Source organism: Trachypithecus francoisi, unplaced genomic scaffold, assembly GCF_009764315.1.
Source record: "Trachypithecus francoisi isolate TF-2019V2 unplaced genomic scaffold, Tfra_2.0 Lachesis_group3, whole genome shotgun sequence".
Taxonomy (NCBI): domain Eukaryota; kingdom Metazoa; phylum Chordata; class Mammalia; order Primates; family Cercopithecidae; genus Trachypithecus; species Trachypithecus francoisi.
In genome coordinates this window covers 158,677,863-158,699,807 of record NW_022681468.1, presented here as the reverse complement: position 1 = coordinate 158,699,807, position 21,945 = coordinate 158,677,863, and the positions used below count along the sequence as shown (strand labels likewise).

Here is a 21,945-nt window from a genome sequence, read left to right as displayed (position 1 = left end):
AATTCCACTATGCAGAGAATGTGCCACCCCCAACGATGCCTATTCAGTGCGTGAGGCCCTGTCATCACCACCTCCGTCACTGTCCCAGTGCATGGCACACAGTGGGTTGGGACTGAGTCCTGGGTGCATCACACCTGCTTTAGACAGGCCTGTGGCCTGGACCCCACCCACAGCCTCCTGAGGGGGCTTCTTTCTTTTACAGAGGCAGCGCCTCTCCTCCGTAGAAGAGCACTCACAGATAAAAATTCACAGCAAAATCCTCCTCCTCCTCTATGCTCCCAGCTGCCATTCTCTTGCTTATGGTTGCAACCTCTGGTGAAGACATGTTAAGGACAACCCTATTCAGCTTCTGATATGGTTTGGCTGTGCCCCCACCCAAATCTCATCTTGAATTGTAGCTTCCATAATTCCCATGTGCTGTGGGAGGGACATGGTGGGAGGGAATTGAATCATGGGGGTGGTTTTCCCCATACTGTTCTCATGGTAGAAAGTCTCATAAGATCTGATGGTTTTATAAGGGGTGTCCCCTTTCACTTGGCTCTCATTCTCTCTCGCCTGCTGCCATGTAAGACGTGCCTTTTGCCTTCTGCCATGATTGTGAGGCCTCCCCAAACACGTGGAACTGTGAGTCCATTAAACCTCTTTTTCTTTGTAAATTACTCAGTCTCAGGTATGTCTTTATCAGGAGTGTGAAAACAGACTAAATACAGCTTTTATCCAGACAAAATGTGTCATGGTCATTTTAAAAAGGAGAGAAACTATTTTCCTCTTACATGAATGAAACTTGGCTGGGCGTGCTGGCTCGTGCCTGTAATCCCAGCATTCTGGGAGGCTGAGGCAGGTGGATCACTTGAGGTGAGGTCAGGAGTTTGAGACCAGCCCGGCCAACATGGCAAAAACCTGTCTCCACTAAAAATACAAAACAAACAAACAAACAAAAAGATTAGCTGGGGATGATGGTGCACACTTGTAATCCCAGCTACTAGGAGGCTGAGGCAGTAGAATCACTTGAACCTGGGAGGCAGAGGTTGCAGTGAGCCAAGATCACGCCACTGCCTGGGTGATGGAGAGCTAGACTCCATTTCAAAAATAAAATAAAATAAAATAAAATAAAATAAAATAAAATAAAATAAAATAAAATAAAGAATGAAACTGTGACAACTAGGTTTACATCTCATCTGGGTGGGAAAACACTTAAACAAAACAACACTGGTATGGATGGGTGCCTGATATAGTCCTCTTCCTCTTGGCAATAAAGCTTTTCTTAGATGGCATTTTACAAGAACACAGGAGTTAGTGGGCAAATAATTGGACCAAGCAATACTTTACAAACATGTTAATTTTATTGAGTAGGCATCAAAGCTTCTCTCTGTGTCAGGTAATGGAGAAGCCATGTCACACAGATTACAGAGCTATTTTTACTTGAAATAATCTTTCATAAAAGAAAGAAATTAAATACAATTCTTCTATAAAAAGTGCAGTAGTCATTACTGGAAGTTTTCCAAAATGAAAGCAAGATTTACTACATATTGCAAAAATTGGTTTAGTGCTTTAATACTTTACAAAGTAATATCCCAACCACAGAAGACAGCTCTTACAATGGGTTTCTTCTCCAAGAACGGACCGGATTGAAAAGGATATTTGCATTGAATTGGAATTAACACCTGCAGGTAAAAAGGGGTTCTGCACAACTGGGTCAAAGTCACGTGACTGACGACCTGTTTTTGCCTCAATATTTTCCTTTGTCCACAGTAATCAAAAAAAAATGGCAGAAATAAAGCAACATATGTCATCCAAATATCAGTCAAAGAAACCAAAAAACAAAAAAGAAAGAGGAACATTCACTGACTTCATTAGGCCAAACGCATGTTTAATGGAACAAAGCAAACACAGGATGAGGATGGTCCCTTGTTATAATTTACTTCAACAATCCTTAGTTACAACAAGGCCAAATTCTCAAAGGTGATGGTGAATGGAGTTCAAACTCCGTAGATGAGGCAGTAACGGGTCACTAAGGAGTTTAGTTCCTCTGTGGACCCAGCTGAACCTGCTCCTTGCTCCTAATAGCGCCTTTACTTGTAGGACTAAGAGCCCAGCCTTTCCCACCTGTGGGCCCGGAGAAGACAAGCTCCTACTGAATGGTGACTGGCTCTGTCAGAGGTGGGGCTTGCCTCTGCGTGTACAGGGGCTCGAGGCCACAGCTGATCTCCAAAGCATGCTCATGGTGAGTTTCCTAGTTTTGGTCCTAAATGAGTGGAGACAAGCTGCACCACTCCCCACTGCCAAGTCGTCATTCCGTATCAGGTGTTTGGTTTCCATTCCTGCAAGCGGGAAGAATGTGTGCAAAGAGCTGGATAGCCCATAGGGCCTGGGAGACCTCCATGGACACCTGCCATGGAGAAAGTTTGCACGGGCCAAGGGGGCAGGCTCTTGGGAAGTACACACTTCCTCCCTGAGTGCTGGCAGGAGCAGGCCTCCAGTCTGTCTGGGCAGCAATGGAAGGGACACTGTTTATTTGGCAATTCAAGCACAGGAACGCACATGTGTGGGCCCAGTCACTGCTGGCTGGCCAGCTGCAGAGGGGGCGTTACGATGGAGACCTTATGCCCCCTCCCATGAAGGACCTGAAAATATGGCATCAAGAGAAATGACAGCAAAACCACAGAAGCGGATTAAAGAGAAGGACGAAGCCTTTAACCAGGTCACAGTAGGACAAAAGTCCCATAAGAAGCTTGTAACAGTATTTTGCCAACAACTCTTAGAAGAAAATGCATTTGGCCAAAGGACCTAGAAGTAAACACCAAGGTTAGGTAGTTGTCAAAATCATCTGGCAGGGGCAGGAAGGTCACTGGAGGACCCGCACCTCCCCTGCTGTGGGTGAGGTCACCTGCCAGCACTGGGTCATGGGCCCAAGGAGGTGTGTGTTGCTTGGCTCTGTGGTGTCAAGGCTCTGACCTTCCAGTGCACCTCCACCAGTGGCCAATGGGAATACCCAGGGGCCTTGGCTCTCTGGTCCTGCTGCTTCCAAATTTGTCAGTGCAGCTGCCCAGCCCTGTGCTGGTTAATGTTTGTGAAAAGCTCCTCTTCCTCTGCAACCTGCTTTGGTCGCTGGAGGATGAGTCCTTCTAATGGTCAGATGGACTTTCCCTGGGCTGGGCCATCTGCTGCCACCCGTGTGGAACTGGGAAGGACTGGGAGACACCTAAAGACTGATGAACAAAGGATTCTCTGGAATGGTCCAGGTCTACAGTGACCTCATGGAGTGACAGGAACCCGCTACTGTGCATCTGACTACAAGAGCTACCCGTATAAAACTGTCTTCATCCCAGCTGGTTCCAAAATGCTCCCCTGCGAACAGCGAGCCTCACATCTGTGAGGGTTAGCGGCAGGGCAGGTGTTCACAGACAGAAGCCACCACTGCTGCCCAGTGCTGCTCAATGCCATATCTAGTCATCTTGTACCCACAGGAGCCAGGTCACTGGGTCAACTAAAGTTCTCACAATAATAGAACCTGGATTTGATGAAAGCTGAAATTGACATTTTCTGGCCTCTTAATAGGTTTCGATTTACTGATTTCATTTCCTTTTTTCAACAAATACTTATCCAGTGCCTAATATGTATCAGGCACTGTTGTAGGCACCAGGATACAGTGATGAGCAAGACACATGAAAGTTCCTGCCCACATGGAGCTTACAGTCTATGGGAGACGGGGAGGCGAGAATCAAATAAATGGATGGATGATTAACATCTGCAGCACTCAGATGGTAAGAAATGCACAAGAAGAAGATGCAGAGAGGTGGGTAGGGAGGGAGAGTGGGGTGTGTTGTTCTTTTAAATAAAGAAGTCAGGGAAGGCCTCGTTGAAAGGTGACATTGGAGCAAAGACTGGCAGGTAGTGAGGGGTGAACCATGTGGCTCTCTGGGGAAGAATGTTCCACGTAGAAGGAATGACATGTGCAAAGGCCCTGAGGCAGGAGGGTGCCTGTGACTAGAAATGGCAGGAAGGCCTACGTCCCAGGGCAGAGCAGCGGGTAGTAGTAGTACTGGGGTGGGAGAGGCCTTTGTAAGGACCTGGCTTTTCCTCTGCCATGGGAGGCTGTTTCTTCATTTAAAGTAGCACTCCAGTGTCTGTAGATAAATTCTAAAACAGCTGGTTTCAGTAATTAGTCCTCATTAAATTACTAAGTTGCTTTGGTCTTGAATAGATTTGGCCTATATTTACTCTTAAAACCAAATGGCACTCTTCACCTTATGTTCAACTCACAAATGTGTGTGTATACATATATATCCTTGAGATGCTCTTTGGGAGGAATAAAAAGATAGCAGCGATGTGCATCACTCTGCATGTACATAATTAGGATTAGTGAGGCCCCCTTTCTTGGCAAGATTAAAATAGCAAAAATGCAAATTTCAACAAACTATGTGGCAAAATAAATAGAAACAGTAGTATTACTAGCATGGTTGGAGATGGTGGCTTCAGTGCTGATCTGCAATGACGTGTGTCTTCGGCTCAGCCTGGTGGGGCCAAGTTCTTCATACTGCGCAGACTGCACACACCTGTTGTTCCCGGGGGTCCCTGCAGGGCATCTCCCTAGCTCTTTTCTGCTGGGGGTGCAGCGGGAAGAAGAATAGATCTTTTGGAAAAGAAGGGACCTGCATAACTGCTAACAGGCCAATCTGCACAGTGCCCACAGCTGTCTTTCAGAAGCTTGCAGAGTGGTCCAGCCTGGATGTGCAGCAGGGCCTCCTGGGGTAAGCGTGGGGGGCTCTCCCCATGGCATGTGCTGGCCTCTCTATCATGAACTACCCAGGACCCACTCCTGAGTCAGTGAGGCAGCACTGGCAGAAATACACTCTGGGCCAATAGACCCAGAGCTGTGGAGAGGACACGGGCAGCAGGGTGGACTTGAATTACACAAGAACAAAGCTGAGCGCTGGTCACTGCCCTGGCCAGCCACACTAAAACTGGCCAGCTAGAGTTTCGAGTCAGGAGCAAATGTGAAGGTGGTGCCTCAGGTCTCCAAAGAGTCATCACTTTAAGGCGTTTTGGAAGGGGATACCTGCTCCCTGACATGCCAGCTACCTCTGGGCCTTTCATATGGTGTGTCTGTCCTCAGCTGGCAGCAGAACCAGACTCAACTAGAGCAGGGGCCGCCTCTGCAGCCCAATGAGGATGAAGCCAGAGCTGGTAAGGTCTGCTTGACCCCGCAGGGCTCGCTCAGCCATGGAAACACATTTCTTCTTGTTTATTAGAAGCACTGGAGAAAGACAAAGGACAGAACACTGGGGAAACTTAATTTGTAAAGTCCACACCAAGATGAGGAGAAAAAGAATCATGTCATAAAGAAAGGAGCCCCAAACATACAGCAGATGCCTTCAGCTTTTACTCCAAGTCTCTTAGTAAATAAAAGACTCACATGGAATGGAACTTACACACACGGATTTGGAAAAGTCTTTGTTTTTTTCTTGCACAAATTTCCCACCATTGATAAGTACAGCCCTTTTATCTTAACTAATGTGAAGTATATTTTGCTAGATTAAGTTTATTTTTGCAAAGTAGAATAGTCTGCAAAATAAGTTTGTGGATACTAAGTGGGGGGAGGTGGGGGTGGGCGATGGACCCATGACCCCTCCTCAGAGACAGGGCGGGTGCTGCATGGAGGATGTCCACACCCTGAGGTGTGCACCTGGGGGGCATGGAGAGTCCTGTTATCTTCAGCCACCCAATTCTTGACAGTAAGCTACGAGAATGAGGACATTAAATCATTTGGAAAAACATTCCATTTGTAAAGTAATAGATTCAAATGCCACTGGTGGTAATAGGTAAGAAAAGGTCCACAATAATTTAGTGAAGACAAAGTATTCATTTAAGAGGAAAGGTGCAGTACCAAAATCCATGAACAGAAAAAAGGAAATCAAGCTTTCAATAAAAACAGACATTTATACATTCCCACTTTCAGAAGGTATTCAAACAAGCAGCAAAAAGCATTTACCCCCGGACCCCACACTGGAGCTCCTTCCCACCTCCAGTTACCCTTCCAAGGGACAACCCTGTGACAATAAAGGGTGCAAAATATTGCTCTGTGGCATGTTCTGAAAATAATATAAAAATAATTTTTATAGTATAGTTTAAACTTGGCTTGTAAAATTCCAACGTAACACAGCATACAATCTACAAACAGAATACACTGAAAAACACCTTCCCTTAACGATTTATTAAAAAAATCATTTACCCAGGTAACAAATGTGCAGGAAATGTGAATTTCTGAAATAATCTTCACAGGGGTTTAGAAGTACCTGGGATCCTCTGGAAACCTGCAGTCCCTTGGAGACACCTGTCCTTCCTGGAAAGGGAAGTGTGGCCAGATCAGGTGGGGAAGGCTGCTCTCAGGCAGGGTCAGCTACGGCAGCAGGGCCGTACACCCCGGGGGACTCACCTTCTTCCCTTTCTCCCTGCTCCACAAAGGGCCCTCATGCCATGGAATGTGAGGGAAGCCCTTGGCCCACATGCAGTCAACACAGTTTTTAACAGTTCCTGGCCAGCCTGATGAAGTTGGTCTCTGGCCAGGGACTAGGTCTAAACGGCTCTTCTCAAGGAACATGCTGTCGGTGCATGGGGCCTGCACATTTAATATGACTATCGGGTCTCTCCCCCCCTTTTTTTTTTTAATACTGTTTAGAGGAAGGATGGATTCAGATCTCTCACAAAAGGAAATGGCTATTCCCAAGTCATGTGGACTGAGTGGTAATGTATCAGCCTGGAGCAGGTGTCTACAGACCAGTCTGGCGTCTCTTTACCACACTGAGAAGCTGGGGCGCAGGATGCAGCCAGTGGTTTTACCTCAGGCTCTTATTTAGGGCACATCTGTCATCAGATGGTGATGGGTGGAGGTAACTTTGAAATGCAAGGGTAGAATAGGTCCTGGTGTTTTGATAATTACGTACCCTGCCTGGTTTGGAAGGTTTTCCTGTATTACAATGGACTGTTTTTATTCTTTTTTTTTTTTTTAATTAAACAAACCAGGCAGATAGCATGAGAAAGAAGAGATCTGAATTTGCATAGCCAGTTTTAGAAACTTCTGGTTGGCTGTTTTTACATTAAGAAATGAGAAAAACAAAAAAGAATTGACTTTATGCCTCCTTGACATCTTGTGCACACGAGTTTGGTTTCTCAATGGACTACTGAGGCATTTTTAAGGTTGGGTGTCTCAATCTTTTAGGAGTGAGGGGCATGAGGAGTGGCTGGCATCCACACCTGAAGCAACACTTTCTGTGACCCCACAGCTTTGGATGCCAAAGCAGCCGCTCAGCGTGACACGAAGAATCAGTCCAGAAAGCTGCCACAGGCCTTCTCCACGAGATTTTTAAAAAACCACTTTTGTTTTCTGAGTAATAAAAGAAACCCCAGTAATATCAGGGACATGGATGTTAGTACAGTAATTACCACACATTGAAAATATTGTTCAGCAGGAAAAGTAAAACTTTCAAAAAATTTCTTAAAGATCCTATTTAATAAATAATTTTTGATTTAAGGAACCACTTATGTAAAACTTGAACAAATTACTGAAAACTCCACCTGCTGTGGAATAATTAAAAACAAAAAGGCATTACTCACAGGAGACAATTGTTTTATTATAATTTTCCAAACAAGTAAAAAAAATCCCCTCCCACTTTTTTTTGTTTGTTTGTTTTTGCTGCTCTTTAGTTAGGGAAAAAAGCATCGTTTCTAGAGGAGAAGCTGGCTCCAGTGAAGAGATGGTCAACCTCCTGCTTTTTCTGAGGATACACTCACAGCAAAGCCAGGCGCTTTCTCCTTTCCTAGGATTATTAGAAGCTATTCTAAGACTCTCACAGGTTTTATAGTATTCTTCTGTTAGTGAGGATTTTACCCATCTTATCCTCATTTCTTGGAAACAAGCTCGTTCCTTAGTGAGGCAGGTTTAGCTCCTCAGTGTCCCTGGCCAAGAATGGCGTTCTCCGGAGGTAATCTTGGAAGGAAGAGGCTGCATATTGCTGCTCAAAACAGGGTAGCTAAGGACACATTTTTTTTTTTTTTCCTCAAGAAATGTAGGAGGCACCAAAAAAGAGACCGCTCAGGGATCGGGCTGCTCCCTCATTGTGTCACGAGACGGAGGCAGGGTCGTCCTGCCCCATGGAGGGGCCACGATCACAGTGAGTCCCTTTACCTGGCTGAACCCAGACAGATGCAGGTGTTGGGGTGGGCTTCCTTCCCGGTTCCCCCAGCTCCTTCCCTTTGGAAAGAGCAGCAACCTAGTGGGGGCTTACACAGTGACCGAAGGGTCAATTCCTCGCTGTCTCCTGGGGCACCGATGGTCACTGCCCAGGGGCCCTCCAGCGACAGTCCACTGCGGAAGTGCCTTCAAAGGAGAAATGTGAGCGGGCTGTCCTATCTTCTCCTCTACGGGCAAATCCAAATTGTGAGATGGGAACCCTGCTTTTTGGACCCTAGGTGTCTTTGGAAAGCTCCTGTCACCTGAGCTGCCCGGCACTGGGAGCCATCGCTGTACCTAACCGCGCCCGCGAGACGGGTGGTCCAGTGCCTTCCCACGGCCGCCCGCGGCTTGGATGGCAGTGTGAATGGTGCTTGAGCCGGGGCTGGGGGAGGAGGTTTGGCTTATGAAATGGAGCTGTGTGTTTCTAAAGGGCCACAGTGACCACCAGGGCGTCAGCTGGCGGCCAGGTACCCGCCTTCTCCTAGGTCCCGGGATGAGAGGCAAGTGGAGCCCGCAGAGGAGCCTCCACCGCAGCCCCGGGTGCGCGTTCACTCTATGCCCTGGGTACTACCAACCGCGCACAGGGGACCGCTACCTGGAAGAGGTCATCGCTAGGTTAGGAGAAAAAAAAAAACAAAAAAAGCATGTAAAACACTCCCTTCTAAAAACAAAGGGCTGCGAATTTCTTTATTTCTTACTGAGGAACAAAAATACTCTTGCAATGGCTATTGAGTTTCCACAGGTACGAGGCAGATGCTAGGCTAGCACACCCACTTCCAACAGTATGACTTGTTTCCTATCCGTCTACTACCTGAGTGGCGTCAGTGTAGGTTCAGGCACCATTAGGAACGTTTGACCAAACACGTACACGGCACTGACAGAGGAGGCGCCGGCCTTCCGGTGGACCAGAGCATGTAAAAAAGACACCGACACAATGGAAAAGAAATCCTCGAAGGTAGAACCTCGCCGCCTGCGCTGCGCCGCGCCGCGCCGCGCCGCTCAGGGCCGGGCCCCACGCGCCTCGCGCCGCCGCCGCAGCTCCTCGCGGTAGCAGTAGGAGCAGTAGTGCTCGGTCTCGGCGCGCCCGTAGAACGCGCAGTTCTCGCGCTGGCAGCGCCGCTGCGCCGGCCCCGGGCCGCCACGGCCGCACTCACCGTTCGAGCGCGCGGCTGGCGCGTCGGCGTCGGCGAACTCCAGGCCGTCGCGCGCGGCGCCGAAGCCGTTGGTGTAGGTCTGCGACTTGTGCTCTGCCGCCCCAGCCGCCCCCGCCGCGCCCGGTAAGGCCCCGGGCACCGCGCGCGCCAGCGACTCGACCGTGTTCACGGTGCGCAGGGCGGCGGCGCGCGCCGGGCTGTAGCTCTGCGACGACAGGGAGCGGTTCTGCTGCGGGTACGTGGCGCACGGCCGCAGCGCCCCCACGGCCGGCGCGCACGCCTCGTCCCGCGCGCCCGACGCCTGGACGTGGATGACGCTCTGGCGCGCTGGCGCCGGGGGGCTGCGGCCGGGGATCGGTCCGCTGGCGACCGCACGCCGCGCGCCTCCCCCCGGGGAGGCCGTGCCGCCCGCCGCCGCCCGCGCCGCCCGCCCCGCCGCGGGCCCGGGGCTGGGCCTCTCCTTGAGCTTGAGCACCAGCTGCGTGGGCGGGCCCGGAGAGGCGCGCTCCGGGACCGGCGCGCCCTCCGTCTCGGGTCTGCGCGGTGGCCGCTTGGCCGTGGAGGAGGCGGCGGCGGCGGCGGCGGCGGCGGCGGTGGCTGCGTCGCGGCGCCGCTGCTCCTGCTCGGCGCTGAAGCGCTCCTGCGCGCTGGTCAGGTAGTAGCCGATCATCTCCTCGTGGAACTGGTGCCGGTGGCTGGTGAGCAGCAGGCCGGCGAAGATGAACTTGCGCTCGCCCTGCATGGCGGCGCGCAGGATGTTGAGGCTCAGCTTCACGTCCGTGCTGTACTTCCAGGCGTCGCCCCGCGGCCCGCCGCCCTTCTCCGCCGGCGACGCGCCCGCCGCCTTGTCCGTGGGCGATGGCGTGGTTTTCTCCGAGGGCGACGTGCTTGCCGACGCACCCGACTCCTCCTTGCTGCCCTTGCGCGACTTGGCCTTCTTCTCCTTGCCCCGCTCTGCCGAGTCCCCGTTCTTGCCGTTGGCGGAGTTGGCGCGGCCCATCTTGCCGTGCACCAGGCCGCCGAGGCCGCCCATGTTTTTCTTCAGCTTGATGCCCAGCGTCTTGCTGAAGCTGCCCAGCTTGTTGGCCACGGAGTCGGCGCGCGTCTTGTCCTTCTCTTTGCGCTGCTTCTCCTTCTCCTTGTCCTTGCCGTTCTTGCCGTTATTGCTGTTGGAATTGCTGCACACCGAGTCGCGGTCCGAGTCCAGCGAGTCGGCCAGGGACTGCACGTCCTCCCCTGCCGAGGCCGTGGGAGACTCCGGTTGTGCCAGGGGCGCCTGTGTGGAGAGGGAGGGCTGGAGTGAAGGTGGTTAGAGAAGAGCGGTCCGCAGCCTGGCCGAGGAAGACACACCTTGCCCCTGTCTTGCCAAGGCTGGGGCCCTCAAGCTTCACTGTCCCAGTCCCCACTGTCTCTGGTGACTGTGATACCCGGATGGGCGGTGCTGAAGGAAAGGAGCGGATAGGAGTGGGCTCTGATTCACTGCAGTAGTAAAAGGATGTAGAGACTTATCTGCGTGTGTCTTCTGGCCACGGAAGCTGGGGTGTACTCATTCTTTCTGTCTGGGGAACCTCAGGTACTTGGTAACCTGGAACCCTGAGTGGGGGATTGGGGCATGGTGCAAATACCCCACTGGGCCTTGGTCCCCAGAGCCTCGTCCGAGTTCAGAGAATGATCAGGTTTACTCTCTGGCCTTCCCCCACTAACAAGGCCCCCTCCTTGACCAGACACGGGTCCCAGGCCAGCCTCTGTGAAGATGGAGGCCTTCAGGTGGGGAGGACACTGGGCCTGCACAAAACTGTCTCCCCTCAAAAGATGTCTCACCTCCTCACGCCGGGCAGGGGACAGAAACCTTGCACTCAATCTCATTCATCGGATCTTGAATCAAACACCCCCTTGATTCAGGGATGCCAAATCGCTTCAGGGGTTCCTTTCTCACTCTGTTTGGCAAGGTGGAGTGCTAAATTGAGGAGGATTCTCAAATAGGCCTGTGCTCAGCAAAAAAGATGTTCCCATTCCCAGAAAATGACCCCTGGGTGGTTTGGGGTGGGGTGACGCTGGGAAGCATGGCTTGGATGAGACCCACTGAGGTGGTCAACCAGTCTGAGGAGGGCACGACCATATCTGGGGCGGGGGGAACCTGAGAAAAGAGGTGGGAGGGCAGAGAGGCAGGCAGCACCTACTGCCTCTGCAGAGGGACCTCCCTGGGTGAGGAGAGAATTCTGACTGATTGTCACTGGACGAGAGGCAGGGCCCCGCATGCTGGCTGCTGGGTGCTGCAGGAACTGGTGCCCATACCTGAACAGGCTTCCTTGGCCTCCAGGGGATGAGCCTGGGAGAAGGCTCCCATTGCTCCCCTACTTAATTTTTGTCTCCCCCACCCCCAGGCCCCTCAAGCAAGTCCAAGAGTCGGTGACTGACCTGTGACCAGGTCACCCTGAAGCAAACGTGGGCAGAACTGACCCACACCACCTCCCACTCTGAAATTCCTTTCCCTTTCCCACCTGGGATAGGAAGGTGTGAAGTGTCTCAGACCGGTGTGTGAGACACTAAAGGGTGGACACGGGCTGGGCCAGGAACGGAGGTGCGCCTGGTGCTAGCAGGAGCGCACTGAGAGCGGGCTCAGGAGTCCCTGGCTGGAAGAACCCTTCCCACAGTTGTCAGCTGAAGAGCCTTGCATCTGACATGAAGGCACCAAGGCCTAGCAATTGCAGGCAAAGCTATGCTCAGCCCGAGAGCCTCCTGATTCTAGATCCTGAGCCGCTGCCATCACTCCCCATGTGGGTGCTGAAGAACAGCCACAGCACCACCAGAGTGCTCCAGGCCTTTGAGAGGCAGCACTCAGACTGCCACCGACTGGCTGTCACTTATGCCATCAGTAAAATGGGGTATCAGTCCCCGCCTGGTGGAGCCCTGGGAGATGAAGTACAGGCAAAGGCCGGAGTCTGAGAGCACTGATCAGTGCTGACCACCACCCGACTCCTTGACTTACACCTCTCCTTTACTAATTCTTTATGAGCCCCACTTCAAGCCTAAGTAATTGGCTGGAGAGGACCAATTATTTGCAGGCTGTTTTTTTTTTACAAATCCTTTTCCCTGGCAGCTCACTACTGAGATTTCAAAAAACATCAGTCAGATGCTTACAATGAATCCCTCAGCGTCTGCAAGCAGGGGCAGCCCCGACCCTCTGGAGGCAGGCAGCCTCACGGGGCAGAGGCCCCTCTCCTCACCTTCCTGCCAACTCCACCCACCAGTGTGCTGCCTCTGGGAGGGGAGGAAGGGGGCGCTGAGGAATCGCGCTCTCAGTTCCCTGGCTTTCTTGAGGACCCACACAGTTTATAATTAATTCCGCTCTGCGGCAGCACATTGTGTTCTGATCTCAGTAGAGATAGTTTTGTGTTGTGACTTGCCTGTCGCTTGTTTTCTGAGTGGGCGTGTTTATTCCTTCTGCAGAAAATAGGGGGACAAAAATCCTTTTACAAGAGTGCATGCTTGCATGCACACACGCCTACACGTGTGTACACACCCACTGGGTCCAACCAGAGCCACTTCAAACCCCAGCCAGGGTGGCTAGGTCACAGGGATGGGGGAGCTACTGGGCTGTGGGTATGGCTGGCGTGGGCGGCCAGGCAGGGGCAGGCAAGACTGTGGGAGCATTTGGGAGGATGCACCCTGGCCAGGCTGGAGCTGAGCAGCCTGGACCCTGCCGCCAGATCTGGTCCCGGCACAGCCAGGCTCACCCGTGTCTCGGAGGGGATCCGGATCCATGTCACATTCATGTAGCTGTGCAGAAGGTTCAGCTTGGCTTCTAGCGACAGGATAAGGCTGGCAAGAGAAGAATACCCTATTGAAATGGTCTGAGCTGGCCCTTGTAGCACCCAGCCCACCTGCATGCCAGCTGTCCCAGGAGGAGCAGGGGTGGTACAGCCCCTCCCCAGGATGCCCCAGCCATAGCCCTCCCTGTGGGCGCTGGGGGAAGGGACAGAGTAGGGTCTTACTGGGCCAGCCGGGCGTTATCGTTGTCATCTTTCCCCCACTCCCAGTCCTTGCCAGGGTCCACTGCAAAGTGCAGAGGCAGCAGCTTGTGCTCAGAATCCGTCAGGGGGATCACGGCTGGAACAGAAGAGACAGAGCCGTGCTGGGAGCCCCGACAGTCCCCAGGGAGGATGGGAAGGCAATTCCCAAGCCAGGTGTTCAGGGGACAAGTGCACCGAGTGGAGATCTACACAGATCTGTACCAGCAGGAGCATGAAGACCAAAACCACTATTGCTGATTTTTAAAATTCCATATTTATTGCAGACAGTGGAGAGCAGTTGAAAGCGTCACCTGGACCCTGGGTCTCTCTGGGTCTGTCCAATGGCAGATACTCCGTTGGGCATCAGAATGGGAAAAAAGCTATTGCTGCTTCTGCTATTTCTAGGAAGGATCTAGGCAGGTTAGGCACACTTTGGGAGGCTACCTTGCAGGTGGGTCTGGGGCCCAGCTCTCCTGTCTCATCCCAGAGAAAGGCTGAATGTACAAGTCAGGTGAGCAAGGGTGTTGCTGACCTCTAGTGGTTTGTGATTTTGTGCCACAAGTCTGTGTCAGTGCCTGGGACCCGTGGACCCACCGGTCCCTGCCCGTAGGAAGCTCACCTGTGCTGGGGACAGATAAGCAGGTTAACAAACACCTCATAATGTCAGGTGGTGATGAGCCCTGGAAGGGTAAACAGCAGGCAGAAGGCAGTGATGGTGAAGCCTTTCTCAGGTGGGGTCAGGGGGTCCTTTTGAGGAGGTCACATGTCGGTGGAGACTGCAGTGACGAGCAACTGGCTGGTCATTTCTCAGAGGGACTGACTCATCACAAAAGCTCTGTGGTGAAACTCACCCCCCGTGGGAAATCCTGGCTCACTCCAGACGGGCTAGGGTGGAGGGGGTGTCTACAGGTTTGGGATCTTCTAGGAGCTTCTGAGCTGCCGGGGGACCTGATGAGAGGAGTTCCTCATGACATGGCTGACTCCTCCCAAGGGCATTGTCAGGGACAAGGGCAGGAGGAAGTGGGAGATGATCTCCCCAAGTCTTTCCTTGGAGCAAGCAGCAGCCTCCTGTGGGCTCCAGTGAGCTCCCCTGCAGGCCCCACTCCTAGAAGTCACACCACAGCAGAGAAGCACAGCCCAAGGCCTTGGGTCAGCTGCTTTGCCTCTTTGCTGGGGCCCATGATTCACAGCAAGGCTGCCATGGCAAGAACAAAAAGGCAAGGAAACAGATCAAATCCAAGACTGAATACCAATAGTTGATTTGGTAAGAAATTGGAAAAACTAACTCAATGCTGCCCTCCAGTGTTGCTTAAGAGGAAAAGTGGGTACAAGTAATTCCCCTCTCCACCCCTGCACCTCTTCTTCCCCAGCCTCCCCAAGCTGCGAATAAGGGAAATGCAGCTTTGCTGACCAACGACCAGCTCCGGGCTTTCCTTTCTTTTCTTTTTTCTTATTTTTTGAGAGGGAGTCTTGCTCTGTCGCCCAGGCTGGAGTGCAGTGGCGCCATCTTGGGTCACTGCAAGCTCCGCCTCCTGAGTTCACACCATTCTCCTGCCTCAGCCTCACGAATAGCTGGGACTACAGGCGCCCGCCACCACGCCTGGCTAATTTTTTGTATTTTTAGTAGAGACGGGGTTTCACCGTGTTAGCCAGGATGGTCTCGATCTCCTGACCTTGTGATCCGCCCGCCTCGGTCTCCCAAAGTGTTGGGATTACAGCGTGAGCCACCGCGCCTGGCCCGGGCTTTTCATTAATCTGGCTTGGGATTGGAAAGTGCAGTGCTCTGATTTGAGAGGTCAAGGGCAGCCTGGCCTGGCTTTGCTGCAGCCTGCTGGGTTCTGCCTTGACATGGCCACCCTTCCCAGGTCTGAGCTGCAGAGTAGACACACCCAGGGAGGGCTGCAGGGCTGGCTCAGGGACAGGTCTCCCTTGGGTGGTGCCCAGCAGCCTGTCCTATAGTTCTGTGAGTCACTACACAAACAGAGAAGGGGTTAGCCTCGCTTCTTACTCACGGGGCAGGGGGTGTCACAGGCTCTCCCCATCCACAATGTTTCCCTGAATAGAGCAGTGCAGCTCCTGGGAGTTCCAAGCCCCCATGAACAGATGGGCCAAACCAAGTGTCCAGGAAAAGGACTCAGAAAGTGACATTTTAAATAAGCATCTCCTGTGGCTTTTAAAATCAAGCAAATTCAGGAAATACTGTTCTAGAACAAGAATAATCTGTTAGAAGCAGTTCCTGTGGGTGCAACTTGGACATTTTGGGTCTGGCTGTCCACCCGCTTCCCAGGGTAGAATTGCCATTGGAGAGCATCAGCCCAGCCACCACTCCATGTCTTAGCCACCCCGCCCCCAGGATTTAGGGGGAACAGGCACCTAGCGGCACCCATGGTCTGTGGGCAGAAGCAATGTGGGAAGTGTTGGGTGATGTGCTCAGGCATAGGGGGGCCTCTCCCCACTTCCCTTCCATGGTGCCTGCAGAAGACAGCAGATCCCCACTCAAGAGCTGCCTGATAATTGAGAACACTCCTTTTAGACTTCCACTGTGTTAAGCCACTCTGATTTTGGTTTGTTTGTTTCAGATAAACCACCTGAGCTAAGACGGCACCCCAGTCACCCTCACCTCTCTATCATGGGGTTCCTGGGGACTCCTCCCCTCGGCAGCAGGGCTGGAATGGACTCCCTTCCATTCCAGCCACCCAGGGCTCCAGTGCACGGTGGGAATACCCCTGAAGGGGCTACTGCCTGTCCACCTAGAAGGGCCCTGCAGCCTTGCGGCCTAGATCTGGCTGGGGTGAAGGACCAGGTACTGAGAGAGGCTCCAGGGACATGCCTGCTCACAACTGAAGACACCGAGGGGCTTAAAGGCAGGCTTCTCTGCAGAGGGTCAACTGCGGCCTGTGGTGAGGGCTAGGGCTGCAGAGCCCAGGGACAGCTCAGGCCAGGAGGCCATGAAAACAGGTCCTCCTTGTGAGCAGCGGCTGCTCGGGATGCTTCTGCCTCTCACTGTACACCCTGACATTTCCCTATTGGAAACCTGGCTTTACCAGTGAGTAGCAGACGCACAGCGGCTTGCCCTCTGGTGGTAAATGTCTAGAACAGCAACTGCTTTTCAACATGAGCCTAGTAAGGCCAGAAAGCTGTTTTGTTTTCGTTTTTGAAAGGCCTCTTGTATGTCTTTTAGCCTGGAAACACATAGGCATCATCTCATACTAGCCTGAATATATTCTGAGTACGTATTTTCTAAAAAATCAAGATTTCTGGTTTTTGTCTCCGACGTGAGAAGCTGGAAGAGCATTGTTCCACCATGACAACGTGCCAGTCAAACTGCAAATTCACAACTTATCTTTAACCCAGCAGACAGCTGAAGTCACAGGGAAGCCGACTTATCCAATATCTAAGGAAAGACAGGTGCCTCCAAGGAGAGACAGACATGAGCTTAAGAAGGGCCAATTCAGCTGGACCGCAGTAAGAATAATTCAGCTAAAATGGTTAAATTGGTCAAGGAAGAGTATCAGCTAGTGAAATAATACGGAACTCTGGGGTTGAAGATATAAAGGGAATTCACATGCACTTGCAGGCTCCTCTCCACAGGACCTACCTGGTTCTCCCACAAAAGACTGGCAGGAATTCTAAGAGAGTGTCTCCATAGATATTTCTATTCCACCTCTACCAAGGAACAAAAGCTTAAACTGCAGAGTATAGGGCAGCAAACACTGGGTGCACTAAGGGTCATGTTCTGTTACTCTAATTAAGCATCTGTCTTAGGCAGGCACTGTATCCCTGGATCTGGGGATGGGGGTGACCCTCCTGGGCTATCATGACTAGACTGGTCCAAACCTAGACTCTAAAAACCTAGCAAAAGGCATGCTTCTTTCCAGGAATAAAAGTGATTTACTGCAGTCTTTACTGTCCCACTCAAGATGCCTGGCTTTCAACAACAACAACAAAAAAACCTATAGGGCGAAAGGAAAGATTAAAAAAACCCAACACATTGATAAAAGACAAATCAGTTGACAGAACAAGACTCAGATATGACACAGGTGTTGAAACTATCAGACAAGGAATTAAAAGTAACTGATTAATAAGTTAAGGACTAATAGAAAAGCTGGACACCATGCAAGAGTTGATGGTTAATTTCAGCATAGAGAACAAATCTATAAGAAAGAATTAAATGAAAATTCTAGAAATGAAAACACAATAATAGAGTGAAAAATGATTTTGAGGGGCTGGTCAGTTGATTTGATATAGTTGAGCAGAGAATCTGTAAACCTCAAGATAGGTTATTAGAAATTACACAAACTGAAACAGAAAAAAAAAGAGGTGGGAAAGTGAACACAGCATCTAAGAGCTGTGTTACAGTATCAGGCACCTTAAGTTCTGTGTAAATGAAATCCCAGAAGAGAGAAAGAACAAGGCAAAATAACGTTTTAAAGAAATAATGGCTAAGAATTTTTCAAAATTAATGAAAACCATCAACACAGATCTAAGAAACTAAGAGAATACCAAGCAGGAAAAATAACAACAACACAAATATGCCTATAATAGCATCTTAACACTTCTGAAACCCAAAGACAAAAAGAAAGTCTTGAAGGCAGCCTGAGAAAAAAGAGGATACATTATATATAGAGAAACAAAGATAAAAATTACAGCAGACTTTTCATGGTAAAACAGGTAAGCCAGAAGATAATGGAGTGACATTTTTAAAGTACTGAAAGAAAAAAAAAACAAAAAACTGTTAATCTAGAATTCTATACCCAGCCAAAATATCTCTGAAACATGAAGAAGACATAAAGAGTTTTCCAAACAAAAGTGAGCAAATTCATTGCATGCAGACCTGAACTACAGGAGATGTTAACGTGCAAGAAATATGGTACCACTAGAAACTTGTATTTACACAATTAAGAGTGATGGAAATGGAATAAATGGTTGTGAAAATTCATTTTTTCTTCTTTTAAATTGCTCTAACAGATAACTGTCTAAAGCAAAGAGCAGCAGTGCATTATGAATTTATAACAGATGTAAAAATAAAATGTCTGATAATAACAGAAAGAATGGGAGGGAGGGATAGGTAATACGCTGTTTTAATATCCTTACACAACATGTGAAATAGAATAATATTACTTAAAATAGAATCTCATTAATTAGGCCAGGTGTGGTGGCTCACACCTGTAATCCCAGCACTTTGGGAGGCCAAGGTGGGTGGATCACTTGAGGTCAGGAGTTCGAGGCCAGCCTGGCCAACATGGTGAAACCCCATCTCTACTAAAAATACAAAAATTAGCTGGGCATGGTGCTGTGTGCCTGTAATCCAGCTACTCTAGAGGCAGAGGCAGGAGAATTGCTTGAACCCAGGAGTTGGAGGCTGCAGTGAGGGGCTGCAAGATTGCGCCACTGCACTCTAGCCTGAGTGACAGAGTGAGACTCTGTCTCAAAAAAATAAAAATAAAAATAAAAATAAAAATCTCATTAATTAAAGATGTTTATTGTAAACCTAGGGAAATCACTAACAATTAAAAATAGGGGTATAATAACAAGGCCATGGTGGAAATAAAATGGAACCATTAAAAAGCTCAATTAACCCAAGATAAGACAGAAAAGAGACAAAAGGAACAAAGAACCCACACGATACATAGAAAACAGGTAGCAAGATGGTGGATTTTAATCCAAACATACCATTAATACTATTAAATGAAAATGGTCAAAACATATCTTTTAAAAGATAAAATTGTCACACTGGATAAAAAAGCAAAACCCATGTATATGCTGTCTACAAGAATCTCATTGTAGGGGCCAGGCACTGTGGCTCATGCCCAGCACTTTGGGAGGCTGAGATGGGTGGATCACTTGATGTCAGGAGTTCGAGACCAGCCTGGCCAACATGATGAAACCCTGTCTCTACTAAAAATACAAAAATAGCTGGGCATGATAGTGTATGCCTGTAATCCTAGCTACTTGGGAGGCTGAGGCAGGAGAACTGCTTGAACCTGGGAGGTTGAGGTTGTAGAAAAAAGAAAAAAAAGAAAAAGAATCCCATTGTAAATATAAAGACATATGTAGGTTAAAAGATACTCACTAATGGAAAGAGAGCTAGAGTAGCCATATTTATGTCAAAGTAGGCTCCAGAACATGTACTGTTACCAAAGAAAAAGAAGAACATCACGTAATGATAAAGGGGTCAATTTTCCAAGAAGACATAATCATCCTATGTGTATGAATGCTCCTAATAACATAGCTTCAAAGTACATGATGCAAATACTAACAAAAATGAGAGAAATATATTACAGCTGCAGACTTCACTACTTTTTGTTCAGTAACTGACAGAGCAAATAGGCAGAAACCAGCAAGGATATAGAAGAACTGAGCCGCACTCTCAGAGAATTTGAGGTAATTGACATTTCTAGAACCCAATAAGAGCAGAGTATATATTATTTTCAAATACATATGGAATATTCACCAACACAGAACATAGTCAGCCTGAGTGCATTGAAAAGAACAGAAGTCATATTTGTGCTCATGTCATAACTGAAACTATAAGCCAGTAACAAATATTTGAACAATCCCCCAAAACTTGAAACTCAAACAACCTGTTTCTAAATAATCCATGAGCCAGAGGAAGTCTCATGGGAAATTAACAAATAGTCTGAACAGAATGAAAATGCAAATATAGCACATCAAAATTTGTATGATGTGGTTACAGCAGTACTTAGGGGAAAACTTACAGCATTAAAATGCTTATATTAGATGAGAAGACAAATCTCAAATTAGTAATCAAAATTTCTGCCTTAAGAAACTAGAAAAGGGGTAGCAAATTAAACTCAAAGCAAAGAGGGAGGGAGGAGGGAAATAATGATGGCCTGTACATGAGGCCAAGGCCAGTCCCTGAGGATGGGGCCCCTAGGCTGGGCATCAGGGCCAATGGTGGCAGACATACATTCTCTGGCCTAAAGTTTATATGTAGATAAGATCTTTGGATTGGTCATTGGTCTATGGAATAGGCTTGCTATTGACTTAATATTTGTGTTCCTCCAAAATTCACTGTTAAAGCTTAGTCTCCGTGTAACAGTATTAGGAGTGTGATCTTTGGGAGCTGATTAAGGCACAAGGGTGGAGTCCTTGAGAATGGGATTAGTGCCCTTATAACAACAGGCACGAGAGCGCTCTTCTCTTTCTCTTGGCCATGTGAGAACACAGTAAAAAGCTGCTGTGTGTAGACCAGGAAGAGGACACCCTTACCAGACACAATCTGCTGGCTCCTGGATCTTGTATTCCAGCTTCCAGAACTATCATAAATAAATTTCTATTGTTTATGAGCCAACCAGGCTGTGGTATTCTGTGGCAGCAGCCTGAATTGACTAAGACAAAACTGAAAAAAGTGCTGATGAAAAAACTCTCAGACTGAGAGAGCGTTCAGCACCTAAGACAATTTCTGGGCTCCTGAGCTCATGCCAAAAGTGGGTGGAGAAGCTTTCAGCCCCAGAGGGTGCACTCTGTGCACACATCATATGTGGCCCTGTGGGACAATGACAACTGGGGTCTTCTCAGAGAGCAGAACCAGGGTGTCACCCTGGCCCACCAAAGCCTCACTCCCCACGTTCAGGACAGTGAGTGCTGGCTGCTTCTGTCCTGTAGGGACAGGTGGCTGGTGCTGCTGCCTCCCAGCCCCTCAGAAGGGGTTTTGTTGGAGCGCATGTTCTCACTCCAGTACCATGCATGGAAGTGTGGAGGTCCTCAGGAGCCTGGAGTGGCCAGATGGAGAAACCTGCACATTACACAGAGATGGCTGGGCCCCTCATTTAGGAATCAGGGGTGGTGGTGGCTGGTATGCGCTTCCTGTGGGCATGGATGTCTTGGGGAGGTCTGGTGGGGGATCCAAGTGTCTGTTCCTACTTTGTAGCTCAGGAGGGGACAGGCAGGGCTCCTGGGGGGAGGCTGGCATCTGGGTGCACTCCTGCTTTCTCTTCTCTCCAGGCCTTCAGGCATGAGTGAAAAACTCTTGGCCAATTCTTTCCGCAGAGTTAACTGTGGCTGGCATCCCTTTGGAACAGTGCTTTGGGCCCCTGAGCTGATGGTCATTGGGGTAGGGCATGAACCAATCAGCAGATGTATTGTGGATAAATACACCTCGTGCTTTTAATCAGTGTGACTCAGCTCTCTCGGCACGTGCCCCCTTTATAAGCTGAGGACAGAGCTCCATAGCCATGAAGTCCCTTCCACAGCTCCTGGCCACTTCATGGTGCTTTGTGATCCACAGGTCAACAATGTCAAAGATGACAGACTTGAGGAACAGAGGTCTCAGCTAAAAGTCTGGATGCCCCCAACCCCAGCTCCTCGACCTCTCACCCCTTAGCCAGGAGCCTTTGCAGAGAAGGGTTCTTCAGAGGTCTGTGCTCTGGGGCTGCTGAGAGGAGTGGCAAAGGAATATGGCCCAGTGAGACTTGTCATACACCACAAGGGTAGGCGTAGCTGTGCTTTTTACTCCCACTCTGACCCTGTCTTTCAGTGGCAACTGGCAAACTTAGAAAGTAGCCAAGAGAAGGGAGGTTAA

At 49.8% G+C, this 21,945-nt stretch overlaps 1 protein-coding gene across 1 annotated transcript in view; it reads right to left on the bottom strand.

Moving 5' to 3' along the window:
* Nucleotides 1-1,324: 1,324 nt before the first annotated feature.
* OTUD7A (OTU deubiquitinase 7A) overlaps nucleotides 1,325-21,945 on the bottom strand; it is a 386,019-nt gene continuing 365,398 nt past the window's right edge. Inside the window, exons 12-14 of the mRNA XM_033190705.1 lie at nucleotides 13,383-13,497; nucleotides 13,125-13,209; nucleotides 1,325-10,663 (exon numbers count right to left, since the gene is read on the bottom strand). Of these exons, the coding sequence (XP_033046596.1) occupies nucleotides 9,233-10,663; nucleotides 13,125-13,209; nucleotides 13,383-13,497 (1,631 nt within the window). The 3' untranslated portion in view covers nucleotides 1,325-9,232. The remainder of the gene's footprint in view (nucleotides 10,664-13,124; nucleotides 13,210-13,382; nucleotides 13,498-21,945) is intronic.